We start from the raw sequence: 18,085 nt of genomic DNA on the forward strand, positions 1-18,085 counted from the left end.
CTCAAAAGGATGAAAGCATTGTATAGAAGTACTATAATAGTTCTGTTATTGTGTAAAAAGGTTAACACAATTGTTGCTCAGCTAGCCTGTTAAAGTTTCCTATGTATTTTTATTTTAAGTTACTCTACAAAACATGACAGGTGACTAACTAGCTAATAGTTAAAATTAAGGATGTTAAATCACAAATTAAAAAGAAAAAGATAAATAATCCAATAGAAAAACAGAGAAAAGATATGAACAGGAAACTCACAGAGGAGAAAATGCAAATGACTGATAAATACATGAAAAAAAATCCACAGTCTCATTTTTAGAAAGAAGTGGCATTTCAACATGACTTGCACTTATATGAATTCAACCATATGTACTTGGCAAAATATTAATGCAAACATGCATGTGTGAATGAATAAATAAATTGGATGAATAAAGGGAAAAAAATAAAAAACAATTTTAAAAAATGGGCAATTCTATTTGCCATTCTATCAACAGATACTCCAGGATGATATGGAAGTGCCTTTCTTCCCAGGGCCTCAGAACAATGAGAACACTTTTAAAAAGAATCACTTGTCATTAATAGAAGGTAGCAAAAGAGTACTAATAGAAGGTAACAAAAAGTACTCTGAAAAACTCAAATGAAAACAAAAGAAGAGCAATAGAAACTAATACTCTAAACTTTCCAGCTAGTAACTGTTGCCTTTTTAAAAAAGTGTTGAAAACTCGATCCAATTGATAGTTTCTTGAAGTAATCAGGTGGGTTGAAAGCAAACAGAAAAAAAAAAAGTTAATTTCACCATGAGATTCAATACTATTTAATGCCATGATCTTATACCAACTAAAATCACCTACAGCTATAGCTCTGAAAAATATCAAACTGTTAAAATAGTTACATAAGTATAACGAGAATGCATTAATATCTATTAATGAAATTAATGAAATTTATGAAATCATGCTCAATTACATGTTTTACAGTTCTAGTTACTAATCAATGTTAAGTGCTTACCTGAAGATATTGACTATACACTTCTGCACTTGTATAAAACAATTGAAAAGCATTAAAATTTTTTGAATTACTGATTTTTAACGGAAGCTCATCTCTAACTTACTTACACTCAATCAAAGTATAATATCCTTAACTCTCTATGATTCTTTATCCATAAAATGGCAATGATACTAATAGTGCCTCTCTCATAGGGTTACTGACAGGATTAAATAAAATACTATATTTAGAACAATTAGAACAATGCCTGGCACACAGTAGGCTCAATATAAACATTTGCGATGATGACGATGACAGTATACTACAAATGCCAAAATGATGACACAATAAAATAAACCTGATTTTTACCGATGAGTATGACAAGTCCATTTCCATACTTTCTGACTTCTGAGAGTCTATGTATTTCTGTAGCTTCTTAATCTGGTCTTCCTTTTCTCTAAGCAGCTCTACTTTTGAACTTAGTTCATCCTAAAACAATTAAAGGAGAATGAAACAATTTAATTGGGTTTGAATTCTAAGGAATTAAAAAGAAATTACATTTAAAAGTTTAAATTGGTAGATAGTAAAATTCAAAAAGTTGATATTTAAAGAATATAATTCCTTCTATTTTCTGAAATCATTCTCAATTACATATGATGTATGTTTTATAGTTTTTGTTCCTTATCAATAGAAATACCAACATAAATGCTCACCTCAAGATCTTGATTATACACTTCTGCATGCTTAACTAAATTCTTTAAGTTGGAAATTTCATGAATTAGTTGCATCTGTAAGAGCATGTGAACAGGCAACAGAGCAAACCAATAGTTAATAAAGCAAAAAAAAAAAAAAAAGATAGCATTCATTCACCGCTTTAGAATCACCCAACACAATAAGAAAGACTGGGAGATCAGTCTAGTTCAACTACCAGAGATCAACTGTTCAAGCTACTGCAATGAAGCACCTCATTATTTAAAAATAAATAAATAAATAAAACCCAAACTCAACCAACCAAACAAAAAAAAAATCCCCAAACCCCACAAAACAAGCAAATAAGAAAAAAGCCTAAGCATGACCCCCAAATCAGTTATGTCATGTTAATAAAGCTACAATAACGTCAAAAGCAAATTAGTACCCACCACTGCATAAGATAGAGTGGTAATCAAACCTTTATAAAAAACATACTTTAAATAGATTTTTGTTTTGGGTAAGTTAAGTGCAGAAATGTATTTATTCTATAAGATTTTTTTCTCTTCCCATAAATTATTCACCTAGCTTTATACTGGCATACTTTTTAATGAGTTGTGACTGGAATTTAGGTTTGGATTATGACAGTTTCATGTGGTACCTTTATAATATTATTACTGTTCACCAAAGCTAAAGAGATATGTATGGCATTATCAACTATTACCTTGCTGGTTTATTCTACAGGAAATACTGGAAAGATGATGCTATTGCTTTATATTGTTCAACTGTCTAAAAGTATAAAGAATACTTAAAGATCCAAGTATTTCTATTGAAGTTTCCTTTTTATTGAAATATCTGTAGCATTAAATATTTGAGTACCAGAAACTTGTGTTCAAACGAAGTAAACTACAGTTTAACAAAGATAAACATAATTTCCTTGAGAATTACTTAATCATAATCAGATGAGTCCTTAAAGAGTAAAAGCAAACTCTAGTCAAATGTAAGGGACTTACAAAAATAGCACCTTGTTTAAATAATATTTTCTGGATGTCTAATTCAGTCCTGACTAGTTTTAGATTTTAGACTAGTGCTGGTTTGACATTCGTATTTTAGGTCGGCATGAGTCAACAGAAATATAATGTGAGCCAAATTGATAATCAAAATTTTTCTAGTAGCCACCTTTAAAAAAGTAAAACGAAGCAGGCAGAATTAATTTTAATATAATTTATCTAACCTAATATATGCAAAATATTATTTCTTCATCAGTATTAAAAAATTAATGTAATATTATATATTCTTTTTTTATACTTAAAAGTCATTTGAGACTGGCCCCATTCCAAGTGCTCAACTGCCATATGTGATGAATGGTTACCATTGTTCAGCAGTTTTAGACATTTGTATTGATTATAATTTAAATTGGCTCTATCTTTTACCTTTTCTTCTGTTTCTAACTTTTGTGCAAGAAAACCACATTTGTCAGAAATGAAGAACTATATAATCAACCTTAATCTTTGAAAACATCTAGAAAGGAAAGTTCCCCCACTTCTCATTTGCAATCACTCTTCAAGTACTGGTTCACATAAACAGAAAAAGGTTAAGTAACTTTTGAAAAGAGCTGAGTACACTCTCCCAATGATGTATTGTTTAAGATGCAGAGCATAGAGAAAGTACACGATATGATCAAGTTAATCCCTGTTACAAAGAAAATATTGCATATTTCAACTGTAATTTTCAGCAGGTGAAATGAAATAATTAACTTCTAAAACATCTCCAAGTTGTGAAAAGTATAAAATTAAATCAAGTTAAAATAGGTAGAGAGATGAAATTTCTCATGTTCCCTGATCGTGATAATACTTGACCTTGTTTATTCCTTTCTCTAAAATTACTATTTAAACATCTTATATTACTGTATCCCCACTTGAAAATTATCCACAGCTTTAGTGATTTTTGACAAAACCCTTAGGAAACTAGGGCAATGGCCACATATCCTAAGGCTGTAATTTGACCTTTACTCCGTTTTGGTTAAACTTTTCCCCAAAATGTAGGTTTCAGAACATATTTTGTTGCATACACCTACACTTGTATTTGTAGTTTAATATGAAATGGATATTGTAAAACTGTCTTTGAACAGAGTAAGTTTATATTACTTAAACTTTTAGGTTACCTCACAGAACCTAGAATTTCAATGTGTGTCCAAGTAAAAGTAAAGAGAATAGGATTATTTTCCCCCTTAACTGTAAAAAGGAAAAAAAAATCGAGATGTGAGATTCAAGGCATATATTCTGTGTTATTTTGTAATCTTTTCGTGTGTGAGTCAATTCAGGGAGCTTTGCTTTTAATAATTAATTGAATGTATAAGTGATGTAAGAAAAATTAGAAAAATCACTGCTACACATATGCCCAAAGGTAATTTTATACCATATTATTTATAAGATATATACAAAAAATTAGGTGAGATTTTGGAGTTAGAAGGGGACTTGGCAAGCTCCCGATCTAACTTCAAGGAGGAAGATACACAAAAAAGTAAGCCCTGAGAGATGTGATGACTTGCTCAAAGCCTTGCCGATAATTCGTGACAGGCTCAAATCTGCAGTGAGCTAATAAACAGCAGAACTAGGGCTTCATTCCAGGTAGTTTGCTCCAGAGACCGTGCTCTTAACCACAACACTAGAGCACCCCCTCTCAATAAAACCGTTTATGAAGTCTACTGTTCTTTTCATGAAGTTTTACATTCTGTGAATTCACAAATTTTAAAACAAATTAAATGAAAGTCTGTAGAGAAGTTACAGACTTTTGCCTCTCAGGATATAATACCTATGAAATGTAAGAGTAAATGTAATTTGTAGGTAGAACAGAAATAATAGTTTTGGCACAGAATTTTTTTTTCTTTTTAAAAAAGAAAAGTAGGTGAGAAACTATGATACTGAGGAAAAGGAACTGTGTCCCTTTGGGCTCTCCATACAGAAATAAGTAGCTGCAAATTAACTCATGTTTTACCTACATCAAAACACCAGCTCTTATTTATGAGGGGATTCGTGGATCACGTCACAAGTCTGATAACAGCTATGGATTCTTACTCCACAAAACTGAATATGCACTCCAAAATTCTACAGAATAATTTCATAGGGTCTATGAACTCTAGGTTAAAGACTCTCCCCACTAAGAAATTGCTTGAATCTTCTGGACAGTTACCAAGTCCCCAAAGTCTGATGGTTTATGGATTACATTCTATTAACATGTAGCCTAATACTACACACTTGAAAAATTTGAGTCATCTATTTCATTTCTAAAAATTCCATTAAAACTATTTAGTATTAATTATACTAATTTTCACAGTAACTTTCTTATATGGAAAAATAAATGTGCAAAATTAGCTTCCCTAGCTATTCTAATGTTCTAGCTATTTAGGAAAATATTTTCTAAAGAAAACAAAATCCATTAATAGGTAGTATCCATATATAAAACATTCAGCAAGATATTAAAATTCATGTCAGTCTCAGTAGGAAATGGCTACGTTCTAGGCAGGACTTCTGATATGCTAATAAATTAAATATTTTAATATACAAATTATAAGGAAATAACTTCTTCAAGACAAATCCATCAATAGGCACATTCACCAAACCTTCCTAAAGATGTTCGTAATTTCTTCTTCTTGTGCATAAGCACAAGTGAAACAAATATGATTCAACTCTTAAAAACAGAAATAAATTATTTCTCAAATTCTCTAAATTGTGTATACATATGGAAAATGGTTAGATCCCCACTATCTCAACCTTAGAAATACCTTTAAGAGAATGATACTTCATTTAAACGTGTGGTTTTAGTTTAGTTTCATATTTCCACATCCTTTACCTCTTGATCTTTCTCTGCTTTTCTTTCTAGAGCCTCAAATTCATCCAAATCATTCTTTTCTTTTAATTTCAATTCCATTTCTTCATTTTCTTTTCTTAGTTGTTCATAGTCTAACACCAGATTATCATAGTCAGCACGAAGGGAACTCAATTCACTCTCTAAGTTTTCCTATTGCAAACAAAACCAAATTTTCAAGTCAGAGAGAATTCCAATCATATATTGTTTGTTTCCTTAACAAAATTTGGATTAACCAAATAATTAATTTAACCTTGAATCATTTGGTGGTTTAGGCCATTTTCTTCTTCAATAACTTTTTAATGGTCTAGCTTGATCCAGAGTAAGATAAAGGATCTGCATTTTGGTAAACTAGCTAACTTAGAATAAAAGACGACTATTTTGAAATGGTTAAAATTAAAAAAAAAAATCATATAAACAAATGCTCTCTGTGTCTGACTGGAAAAGTTGAGTCAGAAGTAGGAGGTAGGGCTCATAATGGGATACAGATCCTTAAGCTCCTTAGTAATAAAGCTGATAATTTAACTCTCCACCTGTCTGACTACTATCTTCTTTCTCAGGTAGCTCTGAATTTAGGAAGTGAAACTGAGGGATTATTTATTGACCTTTAAAACTCTAATGGCCTTAATTAGAACCAAAACTGTTACTGAAATTAAGTCTGAGCTAGAAATGTGTTACAACAACAACAATAAATCCCGATAACAAATGAATTTAAAAGAGTAAAAAGATAATGCTCTGTAAAATACATTTAAGTTACCTGACTTAGTAGCTTTGTTGCTGGATTCCACTCTATCTCAGTTAATGTATCAAGAGTGTTACTGAAAATATCAGACTCTGAACAGAGAGCTATAATTAGAGGGAAAAGATATTTATCCATAAACTTGTTATTAAGTTTCTTAAAACTCAAAGATAAAAAAAAAATCTGATCAGAGGTAATAAACTCAAATTAGCTAATATGTGCTCACAGTATGATCATAGCCAAGAATACATTAACAGCAGACGTGATCATTTATATTATGTCAACTAAGATCACTGGTTAGAATGAGTGATAACATATAGGGGTCCTTAATACAATACAGGTAAAAAGGACAATTTCTAAATTTGAGATTTGATTATTTTAAGTAGATTTTAAAATGCCCCTAAAAAATATTTATAACTATGTTGGAGACATAATTTTGAAACGGATTCCTGTGTAAACGCCATCCTTTCAAGGTTAGCAGAGTTTAAGGCTGATGTTTGTTATATGGATACTAATTTAACTGGATAATGATTAGAATAAAAACGTGTGTTTAAACTATAATGCATTATTCTTAAGAAATCTAGAAATAGAGAACTTCATGAACGTTCACTTTCTTAAAATTACTTATTTTTATCATTATCTCCATTGTAATTATACCTAAAATACATACATTTTATTTAAATGTGTTTATCACATTAACTGAGTTATAAATGAAGTCTCTCTTTATAGGGATGTTTTTATAATTAAAAGTAATTGAAAAGTACTCACATTCATCAATTTCTCCTAAAGTTACAGCAGCCTTATGTGTTTTTGTTGTTACATTCACTGGCATATTAAATTCATTTACATAGTTTGAGTCCTTCATTTTGTTAATTTTGCCAAGGCACCAAGTGACTCTTCGTTTTTTTTTAGCCTGAAGAGAAAGAAATCAAAATTACCTCACATAGATCTGGGCTCAAACATCGTAAAACAAGGGAACTAGTTTCCATTTTAAAAAACCATTGGGTCTTCCCTGGTGGTCCAGTGGTAAAGAATCCACCTTCCAATGCAGGGGACGCAGGTTCGATCGCTGGTCGGGAAACTAAGATCCCACATGCCACAGGGCAACTAAGCCTGCGCCACAACTACTGAGTTCCTGCTCCTCAACTAGAGAGCTCCCACGCAAACTACAGATCCCACGTGCCACAACTAGACAGAGAAAACCTGTGGCCACTAGAGAGAAGCCTGCACACCGCAACAAAGAGCCCATGCGCGGCAACAAAAGATCCTGCATGCCTCTGTGAAGGTCCTGTGTGCAGCAACGAAGACCCGATGCAGCCAAAATAAATAAGTAAAAACAACCCCCCCCAAAACAAACAAAAAAAAACCCATAGACTTGGCAGAATTTTTACTAAGTCTACTTTAATATCTTACCAGTTTAAGGATAACCTGAGATAAGAAAACATATTCAAACTTTTCAAATCAGTATTTAACCCCATAATAAATTTGATGAAACTACTACTTAAATTACATATTTTATTAGAAGGTTTACTTATAAGCTTTTCTGGAATGTAACTGAAAGGAATCGGTTGACTCAACTCTTCAAGTAATCTGGTGTTATATGGAAGGGACAGCTGTTGCTGCCCCCTTATAGCTACCAAAAGCACTTTTGTGTACCCAGATCTGCTCCCCTCAGTTATCTGTTCATCTGTCATCTTCCCTAGGCTCCTTCCTCTCAGCTGTACGAATGCTCAAGCCTATTTATCTGCTTTTGATTTTTTAAAAAAACAATCCCTTGCCTCCTCACTTCTCTCTAGCTACCATTTTCTTTTAGTTTCTACATTGTCTTCTTCCTCATCATCTATCTACTTCTTCCTCATTCTTTCAGGGGCATTTCTGTCTCCTGATTCTTACTCCACCCAGCTAGCTGTCTTCATCTCTCACTCTGCTTTGCTGGTTTCTCTTCCCCTGCCCACTTCCTAAGTTTGTGTCTTTCCATATTTCACAGCTAGCATTCTTCTCTTGTGTCTCTACTAGTACAAGCATTATCTCATCTTATTTGATCCTCTCAACAATCCTCTATTACTGCATCCATTTTATAGATGAGCTGGGTGTCCAGAAAGTTTGGAGAAGCTGAGTAGAGTCATATAGCCAACTGGAAGCTAAGCCCATGCCTGTTAACTTCAGAGCCTATCCACCAACCATTCTACTGTGTTGCCTGTCAAGATTATCTGCTGTCCCCAGAATATTCTGCATGCTTTCATGCCTCTACCACATACTACCCTTCCGCTTGAAATAGCCAGCCCTTTCCACAGCCTGCTCTGCAAAAACCTAGTTGTATATACGTGTTTGACTCCAAGGACCTGCACCTCAACTCCACGTGCTCCCAAAGCCACTCCAGTAGCTATCCTCCACTTTCTTGATCCAGTTAATCCCATTATAGTTATTTAGCTTACGAGGTACCTTACTTTATTCCTGTTTTTCTCTTCCTATCATCTTAGGTTCCATAGATCATCACTTCAACCATGTTTTTGGGTCAACAGCCTCAAATTATTTGACCCAATCTCTGTTCCCCAAACCTATCCCAACACAGTGTGCACTCAGATGAATTACACTGTCTTTTTAAGACTTAGCCTCCTGAACACTGCCAGGGCATACAGTCAGAAGACTAGCTGCCACCATCACCTGGGTCCTTAATGCTTCCTGGTAAGATGGCTTTCCTCCTTGTTGGCTTTCTTTTCTATTCCCTATAAAGGCTATACTATTTCAAACTCTTAGCATTGTCTATGAACTTGTGTCTCCACCATCTCCTGCTATCACAGCAGAAAAATTAAACTTCCTACTTCAGAAAGACAATATAAGCCTAAACTTACAAAAGCATTACTTGAACTGCTGTCTATCCTTTCCTCTGTCCTTGTTATAATGAATAGATGTTTCTCCTTCTATCTAAGGCCAGACCCTTCTAGTGTATTCAAGATCCCATCCCTTTGGGTCAGCTCAACCCACTGCAGGGTGGCTTTCGCTACCAACACATAACTCAAAATTGCTTTTGCAAATGAGCTTCTTATTTCTAAATCCAAAGAATTTTTGTCTATGTGTATCTTATTTAACTTCTCAGCAGAATGTGACACTGCTGACCACTACCTCTCTGAAATACTCTGTTCCCTTGGTTACCACATTCAGCTGGTTTCCTTCTAAATTCTGAGCTAAACATGGGTTCCTTCGGGGATTCTTCTTTACTGCCTGTACCTAAAAAGTTGTTGTTTCTTGGGGTTTTGTGTTTGACCCTCTGTTTTTTCCATTTTCAACATGCTTCCAGAGCAAGCTCATCCATTCCCAGGACTCTAAATTGGATCTGCAGTAGTTAATGCCAAATTGATACCTCCATCTCAGACCTTTCACATTTTTGACTGCCTGACATCTTAAAATGGAGATGTCCTGAATCAAACACTGAGCAGCTCCACTGCTCTTCATTCAGTGTTCCTCAACTCAGTGAATATGCTACCAGCTACCCAGAAAGCCTAGTAATGCCAGCAAGTCATTTTGGATACCTCCTTCTCCCTTTCCCTACCACTGTGTCTACATAATCACAAAATCCTGTTGAGTCTACCTCCCAAATAGCTCTCCAATTTATCCAATTTCTTCCATCTCCAGAGCCACAATCATTGCAAAGGCCCAATCAATCTGATGCACATAGCAGCCTCACCTTTCCAAAATGCAATTCTGATTATGTTCCATACAAGGCTTTTCCTTGTCCTTAGCATAATGCAACATTCAAATCCTTCACTGAGGTTTTAAAATGTCCCTGCCACCAGAAATATACTGTCTTTCCACAATTTTAAGCTTCTGTACATGGAAGTGTCTTCCTGAAACACTATTCCTTACACCTTCCACTGGGCTATTTCCTACTCATCACTCAGTCAACAAATTGATCTAGAGCATCTTCTATGTACTTAGAATGGTGACCTGAATATAATGTCTATTAATAATTATCTTAATAGTATATATTTATTGAGGATTTGCTGAGCAGAAAGTATAGTGTTAAGCATGTACTGTATGTTACTTCACTTAATTCTCAACAATCCTATGAGGTGGGGATCAAGCTATATATCACAGATAAGGAAACTGCAGCAAAGTCTATTTGAGAAATTGCCCAAGGTCAAGTGTTAGGAAGTGATAGAAACAGGGATTCAAATCCAGGTAGTTCAAATCCAGAGGCTGTCCTCTTAAGAAAATATCAGTTGGATAAATAAATCCCTACTCTAGTAAAAACAAAAACCACAAAAACTGGAAGCCAGAATTTTGATCAGTATGTTGATCTATATTCCAGATCAATTTCCTGATATTAATATTTCTATTTCTTTAAACAGAAAATATTCCCACATACTCTAGACATCTGTGGTTTCCAATCCCTAATTAATTTTATTTGAATTTCTTAAGAAGCATATTGCAAATAGATTCCTTGACTATACTCTAGACTCTAAACCATGAAAGACTCCAAATAGCCAACACAATCTTGAGAGAGAAGAGCAAAGCTGGAGGCATCATGCTTCCTGATTTCAAACTGTATTACAAAGCTATAGCAATCAAAACAATATGTATGATAGTGCCATAAAAACAGACACATAGACAAATGGAACAGAGTAGAGAGCCCAGAAATAAACCCTACACATATATGATCAATTAATTTACAACAAAGGAACCAGGAAGATACAATAGGGAAAGGACAGTCTGTTCAGTAAATGATGTTGGAAAAACTAGACAGCCATATGCAAAAGAATGAAACTGGGCCACTATCTTACACTATACACAAAAATCAACTCAAACTGATTAAAGACTTGAATGTTAACACCTGAAACTATAAAACTCCTAGAAGAAAACGTAGGTGGTAAGCTTGAATCCTTGAATTAGGACCTCTACATTAGGGATCAGTATTTTTTAATGAACCTCTTCTCTTAGGTGTTTTGTTGCTATATAGGTAAATAACAACACAAAAGTTCTGGGTTTCTTGAATACACTGTATCAACAGATAAGAAATGCATAACTATGTAATAAACACATAGGAATACCTGTTCTATTCTCTGTATACCAAGTTTAAGTTGTCATCTTTTAAATTTTACCTTTAATTCCTGTTGTGATGTGAGGGAAGAAGAGGTCACCAGCATCCGTGTTAAGTTTTGAATTTTCTCAATCTGCACTTTTTGAAGTAGATCTTTTTCTTCCAAAAGTTGTGCCATTTGGTCTTTTTCCATTGCCTGGGCCCGAGTCTCTAAAGAAACCTACAGAATGTAATATTGGGTTATGTTAATAACAAATGTAGCTAGATTTTAAAACCTCGAAAGTAGCTTAAAAGAACAGAATAGAGGGCTTCCCTGGTGGCACAGTGGTTGCGCGTCCGCCTGCCGATGCAGGGGAACCGGGTGCGCGCCCCGGTCTGGGAGGATCCCACATGCCGCGGAGCGGCTGGGCCCGTGAGCCATGGCCGCTGAGCCTGCGCGTCCGGAGCCTGTGCTCCGCAACGGGAGAGGCCACAACAGAGGGAGGCCCGCATACCACACAAAAAAAAAAAAACAAAAAAAAAAACAGAATAGAAATTTGTATGTGAACTAAGAGAATTTTAATTTTATTGAAATAAAGTATACCCTACCTGCAGAACACCAATATACAGTTACCATAATCAGTAATTTCTCAAACTAAAAATAAAGTCAAATATACATTTCTTCTCATGTCACTATTCTATATGCCATTACAATGCTGTTAAAGCACTTCTATTAGTTGCCTAAAAATATATAAATAGTAGGCAGAGAAGTCATTAAAGTAGAGATTTGAATACCTACAGCAAGGAAGAGATGTTTTCATAAGACTACCATTTGACATTTTAGCTTATTCCCAAAAAGATCACTAAAATGCAAGATTTATATAAAACAGAGGACCATAATAGTTAAAACAAACAATGACAAGTGATTATGCTATCTTATTAGATTGCTATCTCAGGGTTGGAAGAAAAATTCAAGTTAATGTGAAACTAGAGAAAGTAGTTTTAGGTAACTATACATGGTCTCTCTTTTTTAACCTAATTCCCTATGTATAATTTGTGATAATTAAAAAAAAAATTATCTCCACTTGACCCATTTGAAAATATCAAATTTTCCCCTTTGAAAATGAAAAACAAAATCTAAAATAACTTCAAGTAACCAAATCTTTCAGTTTATAGTAAATTAAACTAAAATTTTTATGAGTTGATTTCTTCTTAGTTGAAAACTGTTTTAAATTTAGGTTGCAAAACTCAGATATTGATGACTTAAGAATCTCTGGGCAATTAGGTAGATCCCAATTCTAAATCTGTCCCTACTCTTTACTGAAATACATGGTTCACACATACCTCCTCTAATTGCCTTTTGAGATCCATTATTTCTTTTCTGTATCTTTTCAGGAGAGCTTCATCGCTTGATACCTCGTTAACATAAGGAGTATTCTTCATATATTTAGCAGTACTGGCAAACTGGGAAAAAATGCAAGAGTGTTATGTGCTCCACACACAAAAATTAATTAAATTAATAATATTTGGTCTTCTTGTAATTAAGTTTTGTAAAGAAAAATCAGGACTCTTTCCAGGTAGTTTAATACTTTTGAGGACAGAGTGCATTTTATGTCCCTGTAACAATGCCTGTAATGCTCCAGTCAAAAGCCTCTCTCCTTCCTTTAAACGCTATCTTACTTACTAGCTACTTAAGTATTAATCCAAGGCAATCGTGTTGGAAGACATGTCTTATCTTCCCTATAAGACTATACATTCTGTGAAGCCAGGGACTCTATTTTCTATCTTTTTTCTCTGACAGTACCTCGACCCAGTGCTCAGTAGCTATTTAAAGCAATGTTTCTTAGAGTATGAGTATCAGAAGTTACTTTAAGTGGGTACATGAAGGTATCCATTATATATAACATTGAATTCTTCATTGGGACAGCTATTCTACTGACAATTCAATTCCCCCCTACTCGCCCCTCTACTATTTTAAAACATAAAATGCAGGCCTTAGGCTCAGTGCAAAGGCAGGTAACAATTAGCTAGCAGGAATTTAGGAATTATTTTATTATAAGCACATACACATGTTTTTGGGGTCACCTTCTATTTGTTGCAAGTGATACTAGTTTTTAATTTATGGAACTAATATAACGTTTCCTTTCATAATCAATTAAGTAAAAAAGTGAGTTTGTAAAAGAAAAATATCAAGTCAATTTCAGTAAAATAGTGTTGGATGTGGCAAAAATTGTGGAGGTGGGATATGAATGATTGAATTTTGGGAAAATTAAGAAAGGCTATTTAGTAGACAACACATAATTTTATTTTAACAGGTAGTTATGTGAATTTAAAAAACTCTACCTATTTTTAGTAGGTAATTTTTCCTTCTTAAAGATGCTATCCCCTCCTATTAAGTTGAGATAGAAATCACACTCACCTGGAGAGTAGTAAGAGTTTCATCAAAAGACACCGGAGTAATTGTGCAGATAATACGTGTTTTTGCATTTCCTCCCAAGGAATTCTGGAGAATTCGTGTTAATTTGCTATCTCGATAATTTATGAAACCACTTAGTGAGAAATGAGTTTGGGAAGAAAAAGAGTAAGAATTTTTATATAACAAAAGTGGTTGGTTCTTAATGTAGAAACTTAAAATAGCTACAGTTAAAAAAATTAATTATTTACAGGTTACATGAGGCAGATCAAAACTACTAACTAAAAATTATTTAAAATATAGAAAGTAAATTTAGTAGGACACAATCATATGTATAAGAAGCCACGCATGATCACAGTCATGAAAGCTTTTGAATATATGAAATAAGAACATTTATTTGAGTGTCACTAAAATATTACCATTTTAGACCTAATGAAAACATAAGCATTAACAGGTAGAGTACAGTGGGATAAACATACCCAACTTGTCCATCACTAAGTTTCTTGATCACTTGTCCCAAAATAAATAAGCTTCGATTTATATTACAGCCTTCTTTGAGTCGCAAACCTGCATTTATTAAACAAATATAAAAACTAAAATCGAGCCCTGTACTGGATGATGAACTTACCAGTAAATTATGAGAGAAAGTAGAAATTAAAGGGACAAATGTTGAAGTCTATGCTTTGGACTAGATCTGAGCCCACCTTTAATACCACTGGTGGAGGAGCTCTCTCCCTAATCCTCCCCCCATTAGGTGAATCACAAAGGTTATCACCTGAGAGAAATGGCAAAATGAAAAAGATGACTAAGAAAAGAATAAGAGGGAGGGAAAGCCCATTGCCTAAAAGAGCTCCTCTAATTCCTCCATTCAAATCTATTTTTTCCAAACCTTCGAATATAGGCAACTATAGGCTCAAAACCAAAAAAAGTCCTCATTTTAATATTGTGAGTATGCTCACATGACTCTAACATTAAAAAAAAGTACCTGGAAAAAGCTGTAGTCCAGTTTTATGCCCCATCCAGTTCCTGTTCCCTCTACCAGTAAACCATGTTTATTATTTATTCTTCTGGATTTTTAGAAATACAAGTTCATATATATTCATTTCTCCCCTTTTTCAGACAAATAGTAGCATACTGTACACACTATTTTGCACTTTGCTTTTTTCACTTGGCAGTATATTGTGCATCATATCAGTAAACACTGGTCTTTTTCATAGCATAGAATTCCATTGTATGGATGTATCAGAAATTATTTACCTAGGACCCTGTTGAGGGATATGTAGGTTTTCAATCTACCATGTATACAAAAAATACCGCAACAAAAAACTCTGAATAGCTGTTATTTCACAGGTGCATTATTCAGCTATTGCTGTAATATTGCTGCTTAACAAGCCACCTTAAAACAACAAGCATTTATTTCCTGTTCATGGGTCTGGTTTGGTGGATATAGGCCACGCTCAGCTGGGTGTCTTTATGTCAGGCTGCAGGAAACGAACACAGAGAGAGGCTTGACATCTTTATGACTTTGCACCTTCCCATCTAAGTATGCTTTTCCATTTGCTTAAGTATTTGGTTATGTCCTTCAGGTCTGTTTTGAAGTTTTCTTTATTTTGGCCCTGTGCAATTTTTGTTGAGTTTCTTCCTAGGTATTACATCTTTTAAGCCATCATTGTAAATTGAGTCTTTTTGTACACTAAATATTCTAACTGGTTATTTGTATTATAGTATTATTAATGTCTGTATATTAATTTTGTGCCCCACTTCCCTTCTGAATTTTCTTACTGATATGGAAATTTAGATGGTTTTCATGGTACTCTCATGAGCTTTTCAGCTATACAATCCTATTAACTGTACAGTTCTAGTTTTTTAATTGATGCTATAGTAGCCCAAATTAGATAATTAGCCAGATACATAAGCTGCTTTTCACATGGACTTCTATCACAAAATTATTATTGTCATTATTAGTTTCTAAAATGCATGGTAGCACTTTTATTCTGTGAAAGAACAGGAAGACACTCAGACCAACATATTTCATAAGTTTTCATTACCTTCAGCACCTGTTTGAGCAGCTCTTTCACTGCCAGCAAGATCAACCAAATTCTGTAAGATGATAATAAACCTTTAGGAAACATGAGATAAAACCCAAACTACTGAAAAAACATTTAAAACACATAGTTTACTTGAACACCCCATCTGTAGCCTCATCTTTCACCCCACTGTTCAGGCCTTCCCTTGTCAAACCGATCTGTAACCCTTGTTGCTTCTTTGTAATACATCCTCCATAATGCCACCAGAATAGGTTTTCTATTTCTCACACAAAGTTCAAAACTTTATCATATGAATGTGATTCTTTGCAATCTGGCATTTGTGTGGCCCCAGCATTATATCTATTCATTACTTACTCCAAACTCTAGCTGAACTACTCACTATACCCTAAACGCCTCACGTACTTCTACACCCCCAAGTGCTACCTTTTGCCATTCTCTTTGTTACTTCTGAAGTTCTAGACCGCCCCTAGTCTTTATTCAGGACCAAAGGCAAATGTTACCTGCTCAATGTAGCTTTGCTGATTTTATCCTTCCTCCTCCCCTACCTTGAATGAGTTGCTCTTTTAACTGTACCCAGAGGTCATTATAGATATGATTTATTCTCACAGCACTTATTGTGTGGAGCTAGTCATTTGTCTGACTCTACTGTAGCATCTTTAAAAGCACAGACCTCTTTCATTTCACAAATATTGTTGGAAAAAAGTGACTGTCATGCTTCAGGCAGTATGTTAGGTGCTAGGGATACAGCAATGAATTTGACAAGTAAGGTCCCTTTCCTGATAGAGCTTATATTCTATATGGAGTGGTAAGAGGAGAGGAGGAAGTTGGTGAGAAGACAGAAGAAGACAGATGGGAAACATAACCCGGTAAATGTAATACAGATAATTTAAAGAGAGTCCTGGAAGAGGAAAGAAGGGACAGAGTAGGTTCTCTGGACTGAGTGGTAGGGGTAGGCTTCCCATGAAGCTAAGATCTGGAATGACAGAGGGAGGCAGCCATGTAAAAACAAGGGAAGCACAGTGCAGATTAAAAGAGCAGCCAGTACCCTCAGTCACAAAACAGAAGTGAGCTTGGTATGCTCAAAAAATAAAAAGGGCAACATGGCAGAGTTGGTGAAGTGGCGATGGGACAACATAGCATAAGAGAAGGAGGTAGGAGTCGGATTATGCAGAGCTTTGTAAGTAGGGGTAAGAACGCTGGATTTTCCAAGCACAATGGGAAGCCAAGAGAGGGCTTTAATCAAGAGTGATGTATCTTGATTTAACTTTCTGAAAGATCCACTGTGGCACTCTAGTTGGAGAATGAACTGGAGAGGGGCAGAAGTGGCAGCAGTTAGCCCATTTAGGAGGTTAGTGCAGGAATCTAAGTGAGAGATGATGGTGGCTTGGGCTAGGGACGTTGTAGTGGAGACAGTAAGTAATGGAGGGATGTCCTCTTTATTTTTTAATCTGAGAGCCCAGTAAATATTATTAATGCATTAAAAGAAAGTCAGAGATTTAAGTTACCTTTCTCTTTGACGAGTAGGCAGGTAATTATGTACTCCTGCTTTACAGTCCTGTCTCAGATACTGCTTTCTCTAAAATACTCAAAGAAGTCTAATCGTTGTTATATAGTATCTAGTACAAGTGACCTAGATACAGAATAAAGGGGAAAAATGGTGATGAAAGCCTGAATTAAGGTAAAAAGATGAGAACAAGCATTAGTGTTCAAAGGCACTAAGAAGCTCAGTCTATCGATAAGAGAGGCGCTTATGTGGACCAGAAGGAAGCAAAGTAAGACTGGTTAAGCCAGATCTTGTCCAAGGAAATGCCACAACAAAAGTAGTGCTTAGTAACATTAGAAATCTGCATAACGGACCAAAGAAAGGAAGACCAGAGTTCTAGAGGCCAGGTTCAGGAGAATGAAAGAGTAATTCAAGACAGATGAGAACCTAAATGAGTATGACACCCAATGGAATGATGACAGGTAGAGTCAGGAAGAAATGGTGATGACTGGAGAAAAGGGAAAGCAGGAAAAAATGAGCCAAAATTAACTTGGGTTTCCAGCCTAGGTGACCAGGATAATGCTAGTATTACTGGAAAAAGGAATATTCATTATAATAGGAAGAAATTAATTTGGTTTTAGACCCACTGAAGTTTGAGATAATAGTGGGACAATCTTTAGAAAGACATGAATTCGAACTCAGAGACTCAATGGTGAAAAACTGAAAGCATTTCCTCTAAGATCAGGAACAAGACAAGGATGAACACTCTCACCACTATTATTCAACATAGTTTTGGAAGTCCTAGCCACGGCAATCAGAGAAGAAAAAGAAATAAAAGGAATACAAATTGGAAAAGAA

The 18,085-nt window shown here is 34.8% G+C and overlaps 1 protein-coding gene across 5 annotated transcripts in view; it reads right to left on the reverse strand.

Moving 5' to 3' along the window:
• The window catches only part of CENPE (centromere protein E), a 74,802-nt gene that overhangs the window by 46,813 nt on the left and 9,904 nt on the right, over window positions 1-18,085 (reverse strand). For 4 of the 5 annotated variants that reach the window (XM_055086149.1, XM_007114816.3, XM_055086148.1 and 1 more), the window contains 9 exons: window positions 15,745-15,796; window positions 14,176-14,263; window positions 13,703-13,832; window positions 12,628-12,747; window positions 11,366-11,524; window positions 7,035-7,179; window positions 6,285-6,373; window positions 5,513-5,680; window positions 1,343-1,462 (listed from right to left, as the gene is read on the reverse strand). In XM_055086149.1, coding sequence (XP_054942124.1) covers window positions 1,343-1,462; window positions 5,513-5,680; window positions 6,285-6,373; window positions 7,035-7,179; window positions 11,366-11,524; window positions 12,628-12,747; window positions 13,703-13,832; window positions 14,176-14,263; window positions 15,745-15,796 — 1,071 coding nt within the window. Of the gene's footprint in view, window positions 1-1,342; window positions 1,463-1,686; window positions 1,762-5,512; window positions 5,681-6,284; window positions 6,374-7,034; window positions 7,180-11,365; window positions 11,525-12,627; window positions 12,748-13,702; window positions 13,833-14,175; window positions 14,264-15,744; window positions 15,797-18,085 lie in introns of all 5 variants that reach the window. The other variant, XM_007114815.3, reaches the window with a different exon arrangement.

This window comes from Physeter macrocephalus, chromosome 7 (assembly GCF_002837175.3).
Source record: "Physeter macrocephalus isolate SW-GA chromosome 7, ASM283717v5, whole genome shotgun sequence".
In the NCBI taxonomy this organism is placed as follows: Eukaryota; Metazoa; Chordata; class Mammalia; order Artiodactyla; family Physeteridae; genus Physeter; species Physeter macrocephalus.